This window comes from Pomacea canaliculata, linkage group LG5 (genome assembly GCF_003073045.1).
Source record: "Pomacea canaliculata isolate SZHN2017 linkage group LG5, ASM307304v1, whole genome shotgun sequence".
Lineage (NCBI taxonomy): Eukaryota > Metazoa > Mollusca > Gastropoda > Architaenioglossa > Ampullariidae > Pomacea > Pomacea canaliculata.
The window spans coordinates 24871221-24896389 of record NC_037594.1 but is presented as its reverse complement, the minus strand read 5'-3'; the positions used below and the strand labels follow the sequence as shown (position 1 = coordinate 24896389).

Sequence of the window (25169 nt, the reverse complement as noted above, 5' to 3'; positions counted from 1 at the left end):
TCAATCTCAACTTCTATATTTATTATGTTTCATCTTCATGACATCAACACTAGCCATAGTTGAACAATGGATTAGTTTAGTTAAAAGTATGAGATACCAAAAAGGATATTGCTGTTCATCATAATGAATGTTTTCTTGGGTAATTACAACAGCTTACTGACTGAAAAATTCACTGCCTTTTGTACAACAAAGATTTTTCAGTATAGTTTCATACACCATGGCACATTCATAAAATTCTGATGACAATAACATGCTTAACGGTGATTCTTTCACACGAAACTTGAACAGTGCAATATTGATGTACACCATATAGTCTTTTGTCCTTTTTCATACTAAGAAAGCATCCACAAATTCTTTTCATTTTCTCCATCACAAAGCAACTACTGCCATACCCTGCTTTATATACACCTGTCTGTGGTTTTCCTTGATACAATCTGTAAACTTTTCCTTAAGATTCCTAGTGAAATATTAAAAATGTGGATAACACTTAAAATCTGCTGAAGCAATCTTTATTTTTAGAATGCTATAGACATCTACATAAACTGCAACTACTTCAGTTACTGGACATCATTTTCTAAGACCTATTTCAAACAAGACATAAATGCACAAGTTATTGTGATGGAAATTCCTTTATATCCAGCTAGGAACTGTTGATACAACCTTGCATAATTGCCTACATTCTATAGGTACTTTTAGATGACCGCCTCTCTCCTTCAGAAAGTAAACCACATCATAAAGAATACCTTACCCTAAACATGTTCTCTCAAAATTCTGAGAAAGCCAGCTCCTTAAACTGCTTACAATTCGCATCTTGCATCTACAATCAAGCATTCTTGTAGTTATTAGGCTTTATGTCTTAGACACTATCATTTAAAAAGGATAAATAAAACTACCCAACAGCCATCTATTCTTTCCAAAGCCATTAACTTTCATGGGCAACAAAACAAAAATGCACTCACACATGACAAAAAAAGAGTAAAACACTTGTCCCTAAAACCATCAAGTCCAAATTCCAAATAAAGACTGTATTCAATTACCTAGGATAAAAAAAACAAACAAACAAAAAACCCCTTGTAGAAATTCTGACAAGTGAAAACAAAAATACACAGGCTAAGTTCACAAATTGTGCAAATTTCAGTACTTATGAGTAAATCCACACAAACCATCTTTTAGAAATCTGCTAACCATCCAGTTTCAAATCACAGCACAAGATATACCAGAAGCGAGTTTATAAATAAAAGCCCAAAGACAATCCCTTTCTTACATAAGACAATGCCTAGTATATAGAGAAAGGAAAAGACAGCAACTTTCCATTCCTAAAGACTATACACCAGTGAAGGGTGTATATTATATTGACCATCTAATACAGTAGCCAGTACCAAGATTGTGAAGCCCTTGTTCTCAATGGCCAGGTATAGACACAGATGGCCAAGAAGCACATATAAGTTTTTGCTCTCTTGAAAAAATTTCTGATTGTCATACTGAGGTGAACAGAAGAGTACTCCCGTAAAGTGAACTTGGTGGACCCTGACAATCATTTAAGTGCCTGAGGCACCCTAAAAAATGCACAGGTACTTCCAGATATATTCAGCTCATGCATGATATGCCTGCAAGCAAGACCATCTGTTTCTACTATGCTCATATCAAAAAATATCTTCAGAAACACAGGTACAGACTATCACTACAAATCTACAGAAGAATACTGAAAGCAGGCTAAACAATGACTAACATAAACATAAAACACGGACATTAGCCTACTAAATATTATGCAACACAACACTCTCCCAATGGAAAAACATACACATACCCCTGTTTAATAAAAACCCAACTTTAGGAATCAATACTCTCTCATTGGATATAAATAGCATACCATCTGAGCACAAACTTACAGGACTCACTGGAGACAAACCAGTACACACCATATGAAAAATTATAGGTAACACACAGCCACTGTTATAAAAGAACTCATTTGGTTAAAGTGACATTTGTCACAGGATGAATCCATTTAAAAATACATCTACACACATACCTTCCAGACACACAATCAATGTGTAATCTTACTTTCGCACAAATGCAAACCAAACCAAACATATATCTGTAACACACTTGCAAATAAAAATGTCTGCAGTAAAATGTTTGCCAAACAGATAAATCCTTTCTACTTACAAGCTGAAATTGCCAGGTTCTCTAGGTTTCTTAGGAAAAAACAAAACGCTCCAAGGTTTTCTACGCCCTCTCTTAAAACATTACACTCCTTGTGACAAAATGCGTGTCATCACTGAGGTTTCACACAGAACTTAGTTTGAGTGGTAATCCAGATTTATTCAGTAAAACATCGCAATGTACTGACTTCATCGGCCATTATTTGGCACAGCAATTTGTATGCAGACTCTGTTCCAAAGGTATTCAAGCAAATCTCTAAAACTATTTGACTCAAGAAGCAAGTGACACACAGAAAATGCTGAATGTATCTGCACTTAGCTTCATAATATTACTTCTTGCTTATGTTTCTCCTATGCTGTATAAAGCACTAACACCCTGTCCATAGGATGAAGTTCTGTACTGTCTAACCTACCATTATCTTGGGCTAAAGGTAGGGAACAGTTTGATGTGCTATGATGCAACATCCTTTACTTTGTTCAAAGAAAATGTCAAAATGAAAAGGCCCATACAAATACTAACATTAAAAATTCTTGCTGCTCCGGATTTCCAAATAAGTATATTAAGCAACCAAACCTCTCCCTGGTAATCACGACAAAAATAAGCAATTAATGGCATTGTGAATCCGTGCTGTTGCCAGTTACTTGCAGAAGAATGGGTCTTGAAGGTTTAATGGGATGCACATTTTTTTTCTTGAGAAACCTTAGCACAAGAGACTATCTGACTAAATCAGATGAATATCCTCCTTTTGTTCTTGAGATGCATGCCTATAAACATCACTATCTACAGAAAAGGTCAAATTCATGATGTCACATTTGTACATAGATATGCCTCATTAACATAGGGGATCCCTCTCTCTCACTGGCCAGAGGCTTAACAGCATAAACATATCTATGAACAATCTTGATGTCTATGATTTTTATCTTGATGCATATGTTTTTGGTTTGTACAATCTTGATGTCTATGACTTCTTTCTGTGCTCAGTGATGTTTGTATCTCAAGAACATATTTTGGGAAAAAGCTTCCGCACTAAGCCTAACACAGTCATACAAAAAATATATACATACTAGACCTTTATACAGTCTCTGCTGTTATCACCTGTATCAACGCTGTTTATATTAACTTGCTTAGTATCTTTCTAGTAGCCAGGTGAAGTGCATCAGATCTCAGTCAGGGAAAGGGCAAGGAGGAAAAAGTGAATTGCCCCTATGACATACTACTACTATTGCTACATGCTACACACACGCGCGATCACTGATATGACATTGTACAGATGAATCATATCTGCTACATGCACAAACGGCCATTGATATGACCAGTCTTAAGATGAACATAGCACAAATGAATCATATCTGCTGTGTGTGCAGATGGCAGACAATGAGTTTTCATATAAATATAACACAGACTTCCTTGACCTCAATAACTAATATGATGGATGTAAATTTGCAGAATGCAAATGCATGCAAAGACAAGTGTAAATGCATTTTCTCTCACACAGACACACTTTTCTCCTTTGCTGAATTGTGCTGTTTGCTACAGACTGTAGCTCTTATCAAGATACTATGAATGTTTCAGAGGTAAACAGAGAGGACTGCGAACATAGGATAGAGTGTCATTAACATGCACAAAAAGAATAGATACAGTATCATCAAAATACTGAAGAACTGCCTACAAAATGTACAAGAGAACAGACTGACATAGAGAATGAGTCCAGAAATAATTTACCTCAGATTTAGATACAATTGGTTTTATTGTCCAAGGGATCTGAGGCAGGGGAAGTCTAACAGCTCATTAATTTTTCTTCTGAGATTGCTTTTCCTTTCTCCTGTTATTAGTTCTTCCAAATGAGGGTTTAAAAAAAAAATAACCACTCTTTTTTCATTTTTTAAAAAAAGTCTGTTTATGCTCACCAGTTGCAGTAACATGCTGATGAAAAAAACAATGCACCTGTGCTTCACAGAAAGTTACTAAAAGCAAAGCTGACAAAGATGTTTAATGAATAAGTGGAGCACCCAGTTTGAGTCTTGCGGTCAACGAAGCCCACAGATAAAACAAAATATTCTCCTGCATTCTATAGTGCCATGGCTAAAGACTGTAAAATGTCACACTCTATATATCTAGTACAGACTGCTCACTAGTCCAGACAGGAAGTTTGTATATGCATAACTAATTGACTCAGTCATGTTGCTACAACAGATCGTGATCCCTTGCATTACAAGGTGAGACAGTTACATACCAACATTTTTATACCTTGTGTCACAAATGCCTGCACTTCACCAAGACACTTTTAAGTCTGTTTAGCACCCTTAGTCACCAGAGCTATGAACAGAATGGACCACCTGCATGACATCTTATGACCTAAAGTCAACAATGCAGAGAACATATACCACTGCTGGTAAGTAAATGGAATGCAAACATCTAGCATCATCTTACAGAAAGCACAGTGCATTATTTAGCATTATCTTACAGACAGCACAATACAAGGTATACCATTAAATAAAAATGAGATAAGGCTTCATTTGTGTGCTGCTCTTCTTTCTCGATACATTAAAATGTGATTGTAACTTGAGGAATGTTTTATTTTGATTTAAAAGTTATTCACAAATCTTAAATGTAAGTTTAAAAATCAATTTTTTAATCTAAAACCCCAGAAATCTCAATCAATTTGCAGAAATTTATGTAGACAAACTGCATAAGAATGAATATCTATGAAAATATGATGGTGATTGATTTATACACGTTGAGCTGTGGGGCTTTGTGCAAAACTGTGTTGTTCAAAATTTCAGGGAACGCAATCCAGAGCGGTTACCTCCCTTTTCACCAGCCCAGGATTTGGACTTGGCACGAAATTTTCGCAAATCTTCTGAATGATCTTTATGTAGCATCTGTTTGTAGGTCTGGGGTTCACACAATTCCTAAAAATACAATATTCATTTAACAATAACATGCAAAAACAGTAAGCAAGTATAAGGTCTTTGATCACAACACATACAAATTATTTTCAATTCTCATCAACGATTACGAGATAAGAAACTTTCATTTTTTTCATTGCGGAGTGCTTTTCTTTGTTGTTTTTGCCTGGTCAAGCTTATTTATTCTATTGTTGCACTTTTATTGAAGATTTATACAGGAACTGAGAATAATCCATCAATACACATGTACACGGCAGAAAAGATGCACTCCTAAAGCACACCACAGGCATCTTTTTAATAAAATGTCACAACAGAGCACAGTCACAAGAATCTATCTTTAACATGTAACTTCTGTAACAGCATAATCGACTGATGTGAGCTTAAAAAAAAAACCAACCCAAAAAACAAAGAGGCAACAATAAGTGGAGGGGGAGGGCTGTTCATTCTGACCCCAAACCATATCGTCCCAGCCGGATTTACCTCCTGCCTCAGTAGAATTGGCCTCATAAAGCAATAACAATAATCTAACACCAAAAGTGAAATCAACTCAGGCACAATCAGTGACACCCATTGAATGTTTACTGAATCTCTGCATGTATGTTTAGTACAAACCTCTAGCAAATAAATGACAAAGGCTTAAAATTAAAAAAAAAAAAACTAAAGAGAAAAGCGCTTTTATGTGCAATTGTTAGAACTGTGGGTGAACTCATTCAAACAGTCAAACAAGTGTCACTGGGGATATCACTGGTGAAGAATATGATAATGGCGGTGTGGTGGATATAGCTGGGGCAGTATGGTTTAGGGTAGAAACAATGGGTGACCCAATGAACAAGCAGTCCCTTTCAAATTTATTTCATGTTAAGTGAAGAAATAGAGCAATTGATCGGTGAGCAGCATTTGATTTATTTTATGTTATTGGGAAGAAATATAGGGCAAATGATTAGCCAGCTGACTGTACTTCTTTCTTTTTCAACATGACTGGGTGAAAGAAAAAGTGATAGAGCTCAAACTGTTGATTATAAGTTGCATTGGGGAGGTTGTCATACTCGAGGTGATATTTATATAGTAAGATATATCTGTGAAAATATTTTGGGTCATATCTAAGAGGGGGTCTTAATGAGGCTTTACTGAACATCTTTTTGATACATAATCTTCTTCTTCTTGGTCCTATTCGCCCCCAGTGGAGCATAGGGCCGCAAATTGATACATAATAATGTATTTACTATCTGGATACTTGGAAATCCATAATGGCAAATAGTACAAGGAGCATAAAAAGGGATTTCCATTATTGACCACGAACTATTTCCAGATAATAAATTACACCCTTTCCTGTACTTATTTATCAAGGTAAAAGTCTTCCTATGACCTTGTCATGGTCTATAGGGAGTGAGGTGTTAGAGCTCTCACTTTTCTTGGGACCAGTCTTATGTGTGTGGTGTTCTTCTCCTTTCCCTTATTGCTGTACCTTCCCCAATCCAGCTGGGTTGACTGCAGGAAGTTTGGTATTCTACACAGCTATTTAACCAGAGGGGCACTGACAAACCGCTTAGGTATCCACTTCTTATTTATCATGAGCGTAAAACATTTAATCATTGCAGTTTACTTGTTTTACAAACATTTAGAAACACCAACTTACCCTCTTCTATAAACAATAAAAACTGTGGCTTACCCTGTATTCTTCAAAAAAGGCTTTATAGCCGCCCTCTAAAAGGTAGATCTCTGGGTAGTGAAGAAATGGATAGCACTCCTTGTTGGACTCTCTATCCTTGCTTCGAAGGAACCGAAACCTGTTTCCATAATACAATACTTTAACAGACAGAAGAGGAAAGTAGAAAGAAGTAACTAAGCACCCAAAAGGGGTCGAGAAGAGAGAAGTTAGAGGTTTTCAAATAAAAAACCAGAAGGAATAAAACAAAGAGAGAACAAAACAAGAACACTATCGCGATTCCAGTGTGTGGATACCATGCATCTATATGCCAAAGAAACTAATGAGATAGATTAAGATCATGTCAGTACAACTATGGAGACAATGATACATGTATTCAGACATCCTGGGAAAAACCCCATGGAAAACACTGTATGTCACACTTTGTGGTATAAGATGACTGGTTTTGGTTTTATTGTCCAAGGGATCTGAGGCAGGGGAAACCATGCAACCCAACACTTTTTTCATTGTTTATTAATAAACTGACTTGCGAAATTAGAAAGAATGGATGCTATGGCATTCAACTTTGTACAGTCCTTATACAAATATTTGTCCTTCTTTTTGCTGATGTCACTAGATTTTCTGACTCTGTAGTAGGCTAATTCTCAGTGAATATTCTAAGCACCAACTTTAAATATTTAGAGGTAAGCTAAGAAAAAAACTTAGTGTACATAATGTCATAAGAAATGGCAATTTCATTTCAAGAAATGTTTTTTGATGATCATAAGATCTCCTGTTCTTTAATTTTAGTTAGCGCTGACAGTTCATTTGTTTGCATAAAATGTTTATGTGTCTCCAATTGCACTCCAAATGCAATGGTTTATGGTGACTGTGGATGGAATCCACTCTATTTTGATGCCTACCTCAGATGTATAGGTTACTGTCTAAAAATTACTAGTGATTGCTCAGAATCCGTGAAGAAATTGCAATGAGTACAGATAAAAGCACAGAGATTTAAAAAAAATATTGTAAATAAAATAAAATAATCAACTAAAAATAAGATAGGAGAATAATTTTGAATTACAAGAATGGATTTTTAAAACAATGAAAAAGAACTACAAACTTACAGATTTGGACCCCGTTCTGATGAAAATTCACAGTGGAATATTAGGATAAAGCGTTTGGTTGGGTCCTGCAGCTTCCGGGGGTTTTTAAGGTATTCTTCCATGACTGCATCTCGTGTAAATAGGTTCTTTGCATGCTGCAACAAGCAAATCTCTTTGCTAGGATCTACTAATGCACAAAGAAAACAATAAGGCGACAGGCCAATTGTCAGTTTTATTTTAGTTCTGGCATCAACTACTCTCAGATTATGAACTCAATAAAGATGATAATTACCATATAGTTCTAAACATTCTGTTTGCATCTGTTGATTAAATCACTTTTTCCACCATATGATACTTGAGAGAAAGCTATCAGATGGGGCCATCTCTTAAAAATTATTGGCTTAAAAAAAAAGTTTGGGTAGACCAAACTGGAGATCAACACAGAATTTTAGCTACTACCTGCACATACCAGATGTACTGCATTTTGGATTATGAGCCATAACTTTAAACCATGCAGCTTAAAAAGCAGGGCAGCTTGTTTGCAGATTTTTCAAATTCTTACTTTTTCAATAATAAGCTCCATATTAGTTTTAATTGTTCACGTTGTTACAGTGTTAACTGTTAAAAACTGCATACAACTGAAGCATTCACATCATTTGCTCAAGCACACACCTCAATCATGCCAAAATGCCTATGATGCCACTTTCAAGTTGAAGTTACCTTGCCATTGAAAAAGTTGTATACATTTGCGGCTTATAAACCAGTGCGGCTTATTTGTGAATAAAGTAGAGATTAAAAAAATTTAGTGGATGGGGCTTATGTACAGGTGCGCTCAATAGACTGAAATTACGGTATGCTATTTAGACTTATAGGGCAGATTATTTCCTTCATGGGTGCAAGCCCAGCAAAACTTATTAGCGACAGGAAGAAAAGGGTTAGGTATCACTTCCCCCATGGTGTCCAAGACACAGTAAAACGTTAATTTTCAGTGCTTTTTCAAGAAATAGACTACAGGTCTCTAGAGAGTATGCCAGCTTGTCATCTCACCTTTATGTGTCCTCCTTTGAATTCATATGGATAACGACAGTCAATGATGTCAAAGTCTTCCACTTGCTCAGAAAATTCATTGGCCATCAGTTTTGCTAACTGAAACAATTTTTTAATAACCATAACTGATCGTCATAGTGATCTATTGAAATTTCACGCTCTATTTCTCAAGCAAGATTTCAGTGTTCATGTAAACACGTTCACATATTCCTGTTTAATGTTAAGTTGCTCCACACCTGGTAGGAGCAGCCTTGTAAAATTAGACTAAAATGATTTCTCTTTACCTATTTGTCATAGTGATGTCACTAATTTGTGACATGAAATGAAGTGTTACCTGCGTTGGAAATTTACAATTTTGCAAATTGTAGATTTTTATAATGTATATGTTTTGACCTTTCTTTTGATACTAAAGTGGTTCTTCTAGTCTTAAAATTGAGTTATAAAGGTTTGAAGTGTACAAGTTCAATGGCACAAAGTTGCCCCTAATCACCTTTTTGGGCCTCTACTACGAAACTGCTCTGTGCGACTTAATACTCATTTCGTGGTGGTGGGTCACATTTTTTTCTCTCACCTATTTATGATAGTGAAGCCACCAATTTGTGACCAAATAGATGATGCCCCAAAATTGCCTAAACAGGCAGAACCTAATTATTTAAAATACACATTACATATCCAAATATATAGAAACATGCTGAACAAATTTCACACAAAAAGACAAATTAAAACAAAATCAGAAAATTTTGGATGCAACACATTTTTATACAAAAAAATCACTAATGAGCATCTCACAATTTATAAGGATCCAGTCCCTGATAATAAGCACTTTTAAGGTCTTATTTTGACACCCCTGATCTATTAACTTTTAAGTAGTGTACACACCCTGAAAAAGAAAAGAAGAAGAAAAAAAAACTTTTTTTTTTAACGGAGTCTGAAGCCTTCTGCTACCTCAGGGCTTCTGCTAAGGCTAAATTCTTTGGGGTCCCAGGGACCCCTTCTTCAGATTTTTAAGGGGTCCCTGTTCTTCGCCCAAATTTGAAGGGGACCTCCGAACTTTTAATGCGTACTGTACGCAATTTTTTGCGTAAGCAGAAGCCCCGTACCTCTATACAAAATTGTCTTGCATCCCATTGGCCATGCATAGTTGATACATCATACATTTATTTTTTCATACCTCTATACAAAAGCTACCCATATAGAAAGTACATCATATATTAACCCTTCTGATACCTCTATACCAGAGATGCCCAACCTACGGCCCGTGGGCCATATTCGGCCTGCCACGCGGTGTCATCCTGCCCGCGCAACTTCTGCCCACAGTGCAGGAAACCGGCATGTTTATTGTTAGTAATAAAAAGACTTTATATAAAAAAAAAAAAAACAAAAAAAAAACAAAAAAAAAAAAACCACAAACAAAGGGAAGAAAAAGTATTTATTCCTACATAGGGGCGTCTCTCAATCTTTATTTCGATGGAAGAACATTTCGATTCAGTGCTCCGACTTGGTGTCTCTACGATGCAGCCGGACATTCAGAAGTTGGTATCGGAAAAACAACTTCAAATATCCCACTAATTACTACATAATTAATGGTAGGTACAACTTGTTTCTAATAAAAATGGTATCTGCTCTATTTTTTTTCTTTCTTCTTTTTTTTTTTTTTGTTTGTATTTTTGCGGTGAAGCGGCCCATGACACGCATGTCGGAAATGTGTATGGCCTGCAGGCTGAAAAAGGTTGGGCATCACTGCTCTATACAATAACTCCCCATACATAAGGAATTATACATTTAAAAACAGTACTTACTGTTTCTGGTGACACTGCTTTCAGATCTTGGTGTCGGCCTTTTAGCAGAGGCAAGACGTATGGCTGCAAATTACGAAAAAGACCATCATTGAGGCTGTAAAGGGTAAAATAAACAAGAAAATGTGCTTTAGCTCTTTGATGTTGATTTGATAGGGTCTGTACTGAACACCAAGCTTTGCTAAACTGTGCCCAACACAAACCCTTACCTTTGAACAGTCCCCAATCAGGTCTGGCTCTTCAGACATTCGACTGACTGCTGACTTGATCATTGCTTCAGTCTCTGAGTGACATCTATGCAGGCGTGGTCCTGGCATCTACAAACAAGCACAAAATTTGACAGTAAAGCTGTTCAAAATACCATTTAACTACAACTATGAATACAACCAGTCACATGGAATCTCCACATTCTCTAAAACCGGCAAAGTAAGACAACTAATGTAGCAAGTACAAACTATACATTTTTTCATAAGGTGAGGGGAGATGCTGTTTGTTGTTAATATAATTCGATTGTCTGCTGGAAATTTTTACATTAAACATTTCAAGTTCACTCTTATTTAGAAAAATGCATGTAAGAAAAGTTTGGTATATAATATTTATATATATTGGCATATAATATTTTTGTGTAGTGCTAGCAACACAGCTCAGGTACTGCATGAATAAAAACAAGACAACAGACAAACCAGAAGTTTTTCTCATTTGTGGGTTAACATCACCTATATTCAAAGTTCTCAAAAAAAAATAAATAATTTAAATAAAGCGTAAAACTACTCCTGAAAACAAAACAAACAACAACAAAAATCAATGGACACAAATTTTAGAGATCTGACCATTTTTCAAAACTCGGGGTCTAACCTTTTACACACACCCAATATAGTTATAATAAAAAAGAAACTGAAAGTTTATAAAATAAAATATAAAGGTCAATGTGATGAAAGCACACCTTTTACCGGCAGATATATCTCTAAATCATTTGTTGTTCCAACTCTCGTTCCTGACATTCTCCTAATACTATTGTTACTAACTCTTCACCAGATTCAGCATAAAAACTGACCTGCTGTGAAAAGACCAGCTTAGACGAGTCATCATAAGACTGGCCTGGTTTCCATCTTTTATTCTGTACTAGAAAACTCTCATCTCTGCAGGAGTCTGAGCGTTTAAACTGACGAACCTGAATATCCACCGACTGAGATCTTCGCAACCTGGAAGGAACGACTTTTCGGCTCTGTAGAAGGAACACTGAGATTAAGTATCAATATATAACATTCAAAAACTCATCATGCAACTAATGATTTACATGGCACAAAACCCTTTGTCTTATAACAAAGAAGGCTCAGCAGTCAATATAAATATTATGATAGATAATATATGATGGTGACATCAGACAGTATTGTAATTATGCTTTACAGTATACAGGAATATATACAGTCAAAAAGAAAAACCACATTTATTTAGCAGGTAATTAAAATTGTGAAGAGCTAAACTAAAACAGCATCCTTCACAACTGATAGGAAACTGAAGACATCATAAGGTATGAAAGTATAAGCTTGATCCCCCATGCATGTTCGCTGCACTTTACTGGGGCATCTGTGTTTGCATAACAGTATTCTTTCACTGTTTAATCAGTTAGCATCTTAACGATTTCAGTTAACATATATGAATAAGAAACGGTTTAATTTAAAAAAATTCTAAATGGATCAAGTCAATTTTATATTTACCAGCTCTGGCTAAATTAACGATTTGACACCAGGGGCAGCAAAATCAAAAGAAAACAATAAAAACAATGTGTGACTCTTAAGGTCTTAAAGAATCCGGAATAGCCTGCATCTGGTTACTACATTCAACACCCTTCTTCTCAGGAAGTTGAAGAGGAATGGAGCAGTTTGAGTGAATAAAACTGAATAAATCATCCATTTGAATTGTAGATGCATCATGATTTATTCACATATAAAGAACACACCTTCTAGGCAGTGCTGCTAAATCACATACAAACAATATAAACACTCACATTTTCCATAAGTCAGTGGATACAGACATAATGTCTTTCTTGTTTTCAGTTTGCACATATTTGGAAATCACTACAAAGTTCATTCTGACCTGTATTATTGCTTTTTATTTTGTCAAAGTTAGCTCCTATGTTGTCTGAGGAACATGTCACAGAGATCAGAAAATGAATGAAGTAAAGCATAGGTTACGCAAAAACAATGAAAGGCAGATGCCCAAGATAAAACAAGACAGAGAACAAGGCTAACTCACCGTTGGAGTGTGATGATTTTCTGTTGCACCTTTATGGGGACGGTTGATGACTGGCTCATTAAAAAGACTGGAGAAACTTTCAGGCACTTGGTCATTAATCTGTTACAAATATATTTGTTCACAAGTGTTTCAATATCATAAAATAATTAAAATCACTAACCTTCTGTACACCTGATTTTAGACAGATTAGTTTCCATTTATGTTTATGGGTCAGCCTTGAATGTCTGAAACTCCTCTTGGGAAGTGGCAAACAGGTGAGTGGTGATTGCCCGATAAAAATATAAAATTCCCTATTGCAAATCTCTTCATGTAGGAACCAGACCTGTTTACTCTAAAAACAGAGGTATGGAACCTTTTTTTCTGCCAAGGGGCAATCTGGATATTTATTATATCACTCGTGGGCTATACAAAATTAGAAAATTAAAAATTATCCTGGTGTCTTTGGTTTGATGATGATGATGTCTATTTGTAATGCGCAGGTATCCATTCAGAAGAATTCTCATTGCGCAGCAAAAAACAAAAAAATAAAAAAGAAGAAAAAGATAAAGTGAATATATAAAACACCGGAAAAGTAAAAAATATCATCAAAGTGTGTTAACACTTTTGCCAGGTTACATTCCCAGCATGTCTGGCACTGGCTGTCCCATTAGTCACAGCAATACAGGCAGATAGGCTGTGGGCAGTCAACAAGAGGCATGTCTGTCCCATAATGTACTGCCAGTACTGTAAAACTGCTATCTTCCTATAGTTTGGTATGCTGGTTACTAAGATGGCAGAAAACTTAACCTTGATAATTGTGTCTGCCAATATTATAAAACCTGCTATCTGCTCTACATTCTGTAGTGCTGGTTACTAGGATAGCAGAAAGCTTATTCTTGATGCCTGTCCTCCAGAACTGTAAAATTTGAAATAGTCTTGACTGAAATAATCTACAAGTGAATGAAAAGAAGGGCAACCACAAAAAAATGGTTCACAAGGATGAAATTGGGGTTTATTACTGCCTCTTCTACAGACATAAACTGAAAGACTTCACTTAGTCTGTTACTACACTGAAGTTTCGCTGAACTGTGAATTCTCTCAGTTTTTGTACCATATACTCTCATATTATTTCAGTCTACAAAAGTGACTTTTCCACTACCCTATTTCAAATAAATTTCCTAGTTCAGAAATACTTTTCGAAAATACAGTGGACACTATGCTGCTATTTGTGCATTTTTCAAAAGTATATAACATATTATGACCGAAAGGTAAGAACAGTTTGGTTTATCTTAAATTTATTGTCATTTTCACGACAAATAGGATTTTTTTTCCCCTCAAAAGTGGACAAAATATGACGAGTTCATGGGGTTGCATAGTCACAGGGGAAGGCGACCTCACTGAGTTAAAAGACAAAGAAGTGAAGGTTAGAAATTAATATTTTGGTAGTATAGCTGGACTATAGTGTGTCAGGAATCATGATTATCCCCCCTGTCATACCAGACACGTGTACAGTGCTTTTATTTTTTTTTTTTAAATTTGTGAATGTTTAATGGTACAGGAACAAAAACTAGTACAGTGTGCCTCGTGTGACTGCATCTATGCCGATGGCATTTACCTTGAGAACACAATGAACTCTTTGTTTTGTCGGTGTGTTAATATTTCTCTGTAAATTCTGGATCTAATTTTTTCCAGACTGGAACACTGATGATGTTGAATGATTGTAACTGGGTTGCATTACACTTTTTTGTTACGGTTTAGATAAGCTTCTAAATAAAACTAATAATTTTATCAAAGCTCTTGCAAACCTCACCTCTGATACCTCCATGTCAACAAGATCGAGAAAGCCATCATCATCATCATCATCGTCACCACCATCATCATCAGCAGCAGCATCATCTCCTTTACTGCTGGTCAGCGAGCAGCATGGTAGATAAGTAGGGTTGGTGCCATCACTGCTTGAATTAAATGACTAAAGACAAAGTAATAATAAAAATAACAATAACTGTGCAGGGCCTTCAGCAAGTTTTTTGTCCACAAGATTCTTAATATCCAGGCTAAACTCGATCAACTGCCTGTGTACCCTTCAGCTTTTGCTAACCACATCATTGGCACTCATGTGATACTACAGGCCTAGGTGAGTGACAGTAGTACAAAGTGGTTGGATGGATATGATGACTAAAAAAAAGGTTTGATAATGAGCTCCTAGGAACCTCATAGTTCAAGATCACAGCTACAGATGTGGTGCCTTCAACTACTGCAGTGTATTCAGTCAAAACAGACCAGAACCACTTATGTGCCAGAAAAACCAAAACTGTCACAAGGTGCTATAGATGGATGTTATGGCATGTCAAATGCAGCTTAGACAGGTTGAACCACTATCAATGTTGAACACTTGTGTTGACAAAGATTCAAAACGATCAATTAGACACTTCCCAAACAGAAGTAAATATGTTATCACTGAGATCCATGAAGGAAGGATGATGCTTAATATAACACAGTGTATAAAAATGGCAGAACAAGGAGAGATTAAACAGTAGCCAATCACTACAGCACATGCACCCATTATAAACAGCTAGTGTTAAATAGCAATTATTTAATGTTAGCATAAACAGCTTGTGCCCACATGTAACAATAACTCCATAAACAGATGACATTCAACATTCAACGTTCATCAAGGGTAATGGTCTATTATTGTGTGACCAACTTACATTTACTGAGAATGACAGAGGCCTTTTTACTGATGACTTGACAGGTGAGTACTTTAAAGGTGAGCAAGTTTCTTCACAATGATCAGCTGATTTGACTTTTTTCTTACATTTGCTGATAGGCGCAGGGCATTTGAAGTCAAACTCCTTGAAAAGGAAAACAACAGCTCATCTTTGTTAATAGCATAGTGATGATTTCTTCAGAAATTGTTATAGGAATTGTTAAAAAATTAAAGCATAGTTTTATCAAGAGGGTATATGGACCCTCTTTAAAGGAAAAATTGTTCTCTAAAACTGAATGAGTAAATTACTCCTTCAACATGAATGATATCACTATAAAGAGATAGTTGTTGCTAGAGATAAAACTATCCAGATCATTCTGAGACAATGAGTGGCAAGAAAGATGTCCTGTTTCTGGGTTTTCAATGTTTAATAATTTCCTAGCTACCACTATGTGTGGCTTTAATGCTTTATCTGCAAGAATCAAAGCATGTGCACTCATGTGAAAGAAAAGACTTCTATATACCTGCAATTTCAAGGTATTTGATGGAAAATTTCTGAACTATTCATTTGGGTTTGTTTTTTTAAAAAAAAAAAAACATTGTTAGTCTGAGAGGGTTAGTGGATAGAAACATCTGCCTGTCAGTGTTGACACACTGGCAATCAACTGAAGTTAAAGAGTAAGTTCTAAAGCTAATCAGGTCTAGTGGAAACATAAGAATTCCAGTATCATACCCCTGACCACACCAAAATTCTAAATGCAGTAGAAATTTAGCAGTTTTCTATAATCATATTTAAATTAATAGTTAATTTGCTGTTAAAACCATATCCTACTGTGATTTAAAAGATGTTATTACTGGTAAAAATAAAGTTTCATCATACCTTATCTAGGCTAACACCACTGTCTTGAGAGCTGCAATCATCCATACAAAAGACAGGTTGAGGCAGGTTATTGGTTGTTGCATCTCCAAGAGGGTTAGGGTTAACCCTATCCTGTGCCCCAGTCTCTGACAGGAAGTCTGTTGGACTGTCAGTGTCCAGGCGAAGAGTTGGTGGCTGGATCATCCCCATGATATACATGTTACCATACATTGCTCCATAAAAGGTACATTTAACACGACTGTCTCAATGTGCAACCCGAATATACTATAGATACTACAGAAAAACTATAAGACAGAAACTACCATCAGTATGTTGCCAAAATTGTTATGCATTGATACACTGCAAATTTTACTTTTACTTGTAAATAGACTAAATTAAAAGTCTTACTATAGAGAGCTAGACAAAATTTATATGGTAGATATTCTGGGTGTGGGTGAATGAGAAATTTTGCCATGTGCACAGCAAGCAGTCTGGCAATTAACTCTAGGCACTTGATAAATCATTAAATTTGACAAGTTCCCAAAAACTGCATTTAAAGTTTATTTTTAGTGACGTTTATATTCTAATCAACCTAGAAAATCGATTTTGGCATCATTTACGAAATAAAGATCATAAACACCAAAGAAACTGTGGTATCATATATGTATCAGTGATATATGTATCATAACATTACACATCAGTTAAGAAGCCTTTTAGTCTACCTATACCTAACATCATATTTGCCACCATACCTAAAACGTGATATCCCTTAAGGATTAATAAAGTTGCATTGTGTGTATGCGTATATATATATAAGCACATACAAATTACAAAAAAATAATGAAATACTTACAGGCTGGTTATTTAGACGCCTGAAGGCTATAGTTTTTTTCCTGAAAAGAAAAAATGCATACTATCAGAACATTTTGCCTCTTGTAACGAAGAACTTTTTATATCACAACCCGCCCAGAAATTTGTAGCATTCTCAAAGTGATCTTATTTTAATTCTTTTATTTAAAAAAAAAAAAAAGACCCTCCTTCTTTTAGAGTAATTTACGCTTACTAATTTACAGTTTTTACAAAATTTTTCAGCCATGCCAAGTATAACAGGACATTATACTTTATTTAGGCAAACCTTAAAATTTCATGTCAGAATGAAGATAAATCTTTTGCAGCATATAACAAGATAACCTGATAATTATAGTGTCCAACCTTCATAATAAACTTTGTTGTAGATTACCCCCCTTTTTCTTTTAATTCACATAGGTTTGAACTACATAGCTTAAACACACAAAAGTGGGCTTACTTTCGAAACTACAAAACATTGTTATCTGCTCCTTTATCCTTACTTACATATTACACATACATCACGCAGATAATTTATAAGTGGTATTCATGATAATCAAATAACTAATGCTACTGGATTATCCTCAGGCTGGTAGCAGGGCGACTACCCCCAACCCAGCACATCTCCAAGTGCCAGATAGAAGAATGGCCTCTAGATATGGAGGCTAGATGCTAAATGTCTGATTCTCCCTCAATGAATAAGCAGCTGCAGACAAACTAGTAATGTTCCTAACAGGACGAGGCGGACTAGCAGGTGACACCACTGCTACCCACAGTAGGAAATAACATATATGTCCAATGACAGGTCCCCTCTGTGATAAAGAGCCACGTTATAAGCACTGGGCCTGGGGGATGAGGGACTCCAGCAAACAGCCCCCACCCCACCCACTGTAATCCCAAGGAAGGGTGTACAGGCCTTGAGCTAAAGGCAGGTAATGCTGAAAAAACCAGGAGTGCTGAAGACAAAGGTGTTGGGAAACACAGCACACTTTAATTAGCCACACCACCATGGAACAACAGCCACTATAACACTTGGAGATAGAATCAACAGAAATCAGGGTGCTTACCAAGTTTACAAGAAACACACTTGTCATAAAAACACTTTGCATACAAATAAATCTTGACTAGCTTGTAAGAAGTACATAAAACTTTAAGCAATTACTTTTTTAAAAAATCCAGAAAGTGCAGTATGCTTAGTATTCCTTTCTGAAAGCGTTTAAACAGCAGATGTGAGATCAAAGTCACTGTCTTAGAAATACCCCTTCTCAAATTTTATCTCTCGTTTCAACACATTCAGACCCACAGCCAATAGTCTTTGTTATGCTTTTGATGGACAGGAATGACGGCTTTGGTTTAACTCTACCAGACCACTGTATAAATTTTTTGGCAATTTACGAATTTGCCACAACATTGCTGTACCTAATTTTCGGTATTTTGCCTAGTACATGAAAATGCTCAGGAGCACAGGTATAGGGGACAGTTAAGTTCAGGGCCTCAGGTCTGATAGGATTAAAAAAAATTCTTTTTTGGTTTCCTGGAATTCATTTAAATTGTCTGGAAATCGTCAGTTGTCTTAGAAATATAAAATCAAAAATTAGCAGGATTGCTAGCAGTAGTGTAAAACAGAGGGTTTTGGGTTTTTTTCCTGCACTTCTGAACAATGAACAGTCACAAATCTAGTATTAGAATTAGTATTATATATAAAGCATAAAGACCAAGCAATACAACATGCAGATGTGACTTGATGTCTTTTTAAGACTCATGTCAAGGAACTTCCAGCAATGTTATTAGCAGATATGCTACAACACACCTATTTATATAATAAAAAAAAGCCCACTGCTTCTCACTTTGAAATAAAACTACCAGAAACAACACTGATACATACAATCTAACCCTGTTGTCAAAAATCTGCTTTTTTTCATTTAACCATGTCACATGTACAAATATGTGTATATAAAGCTGAACTCTTACACTTTCTCTCTTTATTTCAGCCATGTTACATGTACAACAGAAGGCAATACCAAATATTGAGTGAAGAACACTTGCACGTGTTACTCCCTGACAGAACAATGCTAGCACTGCAGGATACAAAATGCAGGAAAAAGCAGATATGCACAAATCTTACTTTGTAAAAGCCTCAACAGGAATGTTTGGCTTGTAGCGATGGTGAACATGCAAACTGCAACAATATTACTCCAATTATTTGATTTTGATTTAAAAAATGTTTTGAACATATTTTATTCACATTTTAAATATTTATAGAGAAGTTAGTATCTCAAACCGTTCACTCTTGACATATTCTTTCAGTAGGCACAGAGACGAGAGAGGAAAAAAAAAGTGAGAGGAGGAAAAGAGGACTTCTCAGCTTTTACTATGTGTTCATAGCAATATTTTAGTGTAGGGCTTAACAGTAATTAACTTCTTTCTTAAGCAAATTGCTTTGATTTACCATTCCCTTATACTTTGTTTATGTGTGGGTGTTTGGAAATAGAGAGAGTCCTATCATAGTACATTTCTCATTATTAAAGACAGTAGAAAATGTGCTCCACAGGAGATGTAGCCGTAAAGACGGCACCATGTGATCAATGAAGATCTTACAAGGGATAATTTTACTCTACTTGCATTCTGTTTGGATCATCCTAGAGGAAATATAGATACGAAAACAAAGGATTCTAAGACTAAATAAACATAGAAAGTGTCTGAACACCAATGATGGCTTTCTAATGAGGACCTTACCTCTACACTTCTCAACACTGGACAATGCACACAACATATAAGAGATCACTTCAAATCTTCTCCAAGTACCCAATTATGAAAGTGATATGATGGAGAAAAATAGTAGTGTTAGATACTGTGTGACAGATGATCCAGTACACGATCATCAAAATAAAGGCGCGAGCAGCTAGCAAATATTTACATTCTTAAAGGGGAAATGGCCCTACGCCCCGTCTTGGTTCAGTAGTGGCTCTTGTTGTCCTCTTTGGTTTAAGTAATAAAAATGCAAACATGTTTATTAAAAGACTTTAATTAGTTGTCGTGTGAAGCTCTCATGACAAATGTGACCCTCAGTTTGACATGCCTTCTGAGACACCAGAAAGAACAGTACACACACAGCAGAAGCTGGCTGCTTGCCTGTATCCCAAGTCAGTACATCTGTTTTGTATATGAATGAGAGAAAGAAACATCAGGGAAGAAAAAGACAGAGATGCAAGGCTAAATAGAAATCTGTGTGGGATATTCTTCAAGTCATCAAAGATCAACAACAACAACAAAATCCAGACAGAAATACTGTTATCAAACTACACACTCTCATACTTTGTATCTAGAAACACAGGGGAACTACTACTTTTTCTTTCTTTTAAACTTGGAGCCAGAAGTAGCAAACTCCTGTGACTAAGCATATAAAGCACATAGCATCAGCTGCAAACATGCATAATGTGCACTTATGCTTTCTTCTGACCTAATACCTTCTCCATGCACAAAAGCAAGCACTTTTGTTTCATTGCCCCATCCATACAGCTATTACTAAAAACATAAAATATAATGAACTGAAATTTTTCAAAATGGATTGAATACTTAAGACTATTACAGACAGACAAAAGTCAAATGGAAAAAACAGACTGTTTTTAGTTTTAGGTTTACACTTACAAAGAAAAGACAAAGGACAGTTAACAGTTTTTGCCTACAAATGAAAAAAATAACATACCTTTCAAGAGTCGGAGAGTCTTCACATAATGGTGATGATTCAGCAAACACTCCTACAAGATTTTTAAAAACGAACAAACAAAAAAAGTCATGCTACATGTTTTTTTAAAAACAAACAAACAAAAAAGTCATACACAACAGATTTACAAAGACTGTGATACTCTTGTGAAAGGAAATAAAATGTTTCAGTAAAGGATTTAATTCTAAGATGCACACTTGCTCTAGGACATTTTAGCACATATCTACATGAACAGGTAACAACTCAAAGAAATGGATGGTGTTTGCACTGCAGAAATCTTTAACAGGATTGCAACAGCAGCATTAGCCAGACAGAACAGGATTTGCCAAATCAAATATCATTGGGTTTGCCATCAAGCATCAACTGTACAAGTCCTTCGTAGTTCTCATTTGTAGATGATTTAATGGCAAGCAAGACATCGCCAACAGATAGTGAGAATGCATATGGAATGGAGACCAGCAAAGCCATAGTTAAAACTAACAGCAACAGCAAAGCAGTGATCAACATGAACAGCATACAGTTGATGTTGGCGTCAGGATGACAGCAGTGACATCAGAACATCACTAACATAAAACATCAACACAGGCTCTAAAATAAAATCAAAAATAGTCACCCAAAAAAGGAAGACAAAAGAGATGAGCAGACGTCAATTAAAAGTATACATTAAAATGGACATTGCGAATAGGCAACAAGAACATTCACACCATATTCATGTGTCCTAGCCATATGTGGACTGTAACTATGTGTGTCCTAGCCATCACTTGATGACATCAGCCTGTTGTCCCACAAGCAACATGCACAAAGCTCACTTGGCTCTCAGAAGAAGCAGCGATGACTGGTTTGACCATCAACATCAAGAAGACGGAGGTAATGCGGGTCAACAACAAGCAAGAAGCCCCGTTCAAACTATTACAGACTCTGGCCATTTTACCTACCTTGGCAACATAGTCAGCAAAGATGGAGGTGCAGATGAAGATGTAAGAAGCCGAATAAACAAAGTCAGGCTTGCATTCCACACCCTACAACCTATCTGGAACTCCAAGGCTTTATCTCTACACACCAAGATCCGCATCTTTAACACAAATGTAAAGTCAGTCCTTCTATATGGATCTGAGACATGGCGTGTGCCAAACACCATCACCAACAAGATTCAGACATTCATCAACAGATCTCTGCGCCACATCTTCAACATCAGATGGCCCAAGAAAATCTCCAATACAGACCAAACACCTGTCAACCAAGACACCAAGAAGCGGAAGTGGGGCTGTATCAGTAAAACCTTGGGAAAGCCGGCCGACAATTTAACAAAGCAAGCTCTGGGCTGGAACCCACATGGGAGGCTCAGGGTTGGGAGACCCAGACAGACATGGTGGAGATCGGTCCACAGCAAGGCGGAGGCAGCTGGCATGACATGGTCCCAACTGGAAAGGGACACCCAGAACTGGGTCCAATGGAGGGGTATAAATCAGGCCCTATGTTCTACTGGGGGTGATTAGGAACAAGAAGCCTTCACTTGATTATATCTGGACTGTTTTCTCTTATTGCAAGATATATCTTATGGGTTATGAAGCTGATTTTGAAAACTTGGAACTTTAACACTTCTAAGAGAGATTTCCAAACAGTGGGTTCTGAGTGTCTGTCAAATTTGTCCTACCTGATGCATGACAGAGTGGACAGCATAAGAAGACTGAAAAAAAAGGTTGGTAATATGTTAGTAACACAAAAAATATGTTGGGGTAAGGCAAGAAGACAAGTGTGGCAATCTTGTGCAGCCGAGTGGTGGGGGTTGTGGTGTGATTCCAACAAACTTCCAACACTTGAATGAACAAAGGCAGGAACAGTCAGCAGGTGTGCAACCCTTTAATACACAGGCATCACCAGAGACGCTAAAAGTCAGGGCGGTCTCTTCTGTCATATGTCTGTGCTCTCTCATCTGCCGACATTTGCTCTCCCGTTTCATCTCAGCTCTGCCCTTATATACCTCTCGGAAGGCTAAACTTTCCGCGATGCTCCTGTATGGCTGGGGCAATTAGCAGCTTTAACCCCAGCCAATCACTGCTGAGTATGCTCTTTCGCGATGCCTTAGCAGGTCCCGCCAAAAATTAACAAACACTTGCAATCACTGCAAGTTTGAAATGCCAATTAAGGGAACATAGGACCAGTGACTTTGTACGAATCATTGCTGGCTGTCACACTCATAGGACATTAGGAACCATGTACTTGCAACAGTCAAGCGGTACGCCCCTCTATCAAAAACAGTCCTTCAAAATACCTTGGAAGGTGTTCAATGTCATGGTCGCCATTGGAAAAACTGGCTTACAAACATGAATAAGTGAATTGATCATCCTGCTTGCTATTGGCCAAGACAGGCATGACAGTCCAGCCTTGTTAGCTGCCACATCTGTCCATGTGCTCTTCTCAATGACAATCAAGCAATAAATGAATGACTGCAGGACAAGTGATGGATGGTGGAACTAAGTGTTGGCATTTTAATCGCACATTGCACTGCTCAATAATCAAATGATATCTGATGGAGCAGCGAAAAACGATTTTAAAATCTTTATTCAAGATTTAACAAAATTATCAACAAGATTATATTAACGTAATCAAACAAGACTCCCATTACCTGATTCTGCAGAAGATGTTGTGTCTGAGCTAGTTTGCATCCTATCACTGCATGGAGTATCAATACTTGACAGAGACAGCCTGCGTTTTGGAGTAATCCTAGAGGTAAAAGTCATAAGACAAACAAAAGCTGTTGGAAAAAAACAGGAAATTTCACTAATTTATTTTCTATTAAAAAGAAACCGTTGTAATTAAAACCTTAACTATTGTTGATATGGTTATTTTAAAGTCACACAAAACAGACTTTAAACTGTCACCAGAAAGTACTTATTATAATCTTTCACATTCCAGAGATCATACATGTCAGAAGTTTTTCTGTGATATATGTTAAATAAATGCTGGGAGGCAGTATGCTCTTCAGAAATTATATGTCTTGTCAACTGAAATAATCAAACTAGAGAACTAACGAAGACATTGTACTGTATGGTGAAGTAAAGCACCAAATACAAAACTAGACAAAAAGTATATTTTGAAAAAAAAGGAAACTTAAGTGCCAGCAAACAAAGTGGTGGGCTTATTAAACATGTCAAAATGAAGTGGATGCTAAACCGCACATCCATTTGCTTTTCTTAATCTAAAATATTTTTTTTCTTGTGGGGGTTGAGAGCTTCAGAAATTTGCTGAGAAAAGTACTTGTTGAGAATACTAAATTCATCTCCCTCATCAAAAATGTTCACTAAATAGCTTTTAGTTTTAATTAAATAAAGTAGCCTTTCATTCACTATCACAAAGAACACATTTTCTCTAGCATTTTGATATTTTTCAGTTGATTACAAATTAATAAATGCCTGAAAATGTCTTCTTTTTTTTTTAATACATTATTCATTATTTAGAATACTTGCCTTCCAGTCGACAATTCACTGAGATTCATCGCCAGGCTGGTCATCGGAGAATTGAGTCCACATGACAAAGAATTCGATGAAAGCGCCGTCATTTGTCCAGTCTCAGACATGCTGGATCTTGTTTTTGGTGTACCTAAACCTACGCCTAACTCTTGCTGCGGATTCCGGTTCACTGATATCAGTGGTCGCCTGGACATTCTCGAATTATAAATGCATGATAGTATCAATCAAAACTATTTTGAGAACAGATGTTTAGATTTTAAGGTGAAAACTACAGCCGACCATCTGCATAGGAAAGAGTGAAATACCATCACCTGCCGCCGTCGTCAGGACGCGTCAGTCTCGTTAGTTAATCTTTCTGCGAAATTGCAGTCGTAAGTATTCTTTGTTTTTAGAAATCTTTTCTTCAAACAGATCTGCACATTTTGGGGGGCATTTCGTACATGGGTCAACAAGACGTAAAAATCGAAGCACTAGCGTAGAAACTGTTGCCAGAATAATGAGGATGTGCCCAGACACAGGCCCACCGCCACCACGTTTGAACAAAACACGACAACAACCAATCAGAAAGCAGATGACTATTTTACTGCTGACGACTAATTTCATGATTATGCGATATCATTGACATTATTAACAGTTACTAAAATTATTTTATGACAAGTATT

At 36.5% G+C, this 25169-nt stretch overlaps 1 protein-coding gene across 2 annotated transcripts; it reads right to left on the bottom strand.

The window, feature by feature from the left end:
- LOC112565414 (cdc25-like protein phosphatase twine) lies at positions 1–25067 on the bottom strand. Of its 2 annotated transcripts, XM_025240861.1 has the most exons (16): positions 24505–25067; positions 23664–23761; positions 21020–21071; positions 19439–19492; positions 17321–17360; positions 16489–16662; positions 15610–15753; positions 14712–14870; positions 12923–13021; positions 11721–11891; positions 10876–10983; positions 10670–10732; positions 8871–8969; positions 7845–7978; positions 6742–6859; positions 1–5075 (listed from the first exon to the last, which is right to left on the bottom strand). In XM_025240861.1, the coding sequence occupies exons 1-16, from the start codon at positions 24699–24701 to the stop codon at positions 4935–4937; spliced, it is 1851 nt and encodes a 616-aa protein (XP_025096646.1). In that variant the 5' UTR covers positions 24702–25067; the 3' UTR covers positions 1–4934. The 2 variants fall into 2 exon arrangements, with proteins under 2 accessions (XP_025096646.1, XP_025096647.1); XM_025240862.1 differs by lacking the exon at positions 19439–19492.
- Positions 25068–25169: the final 102 nt, after the last annotated feature.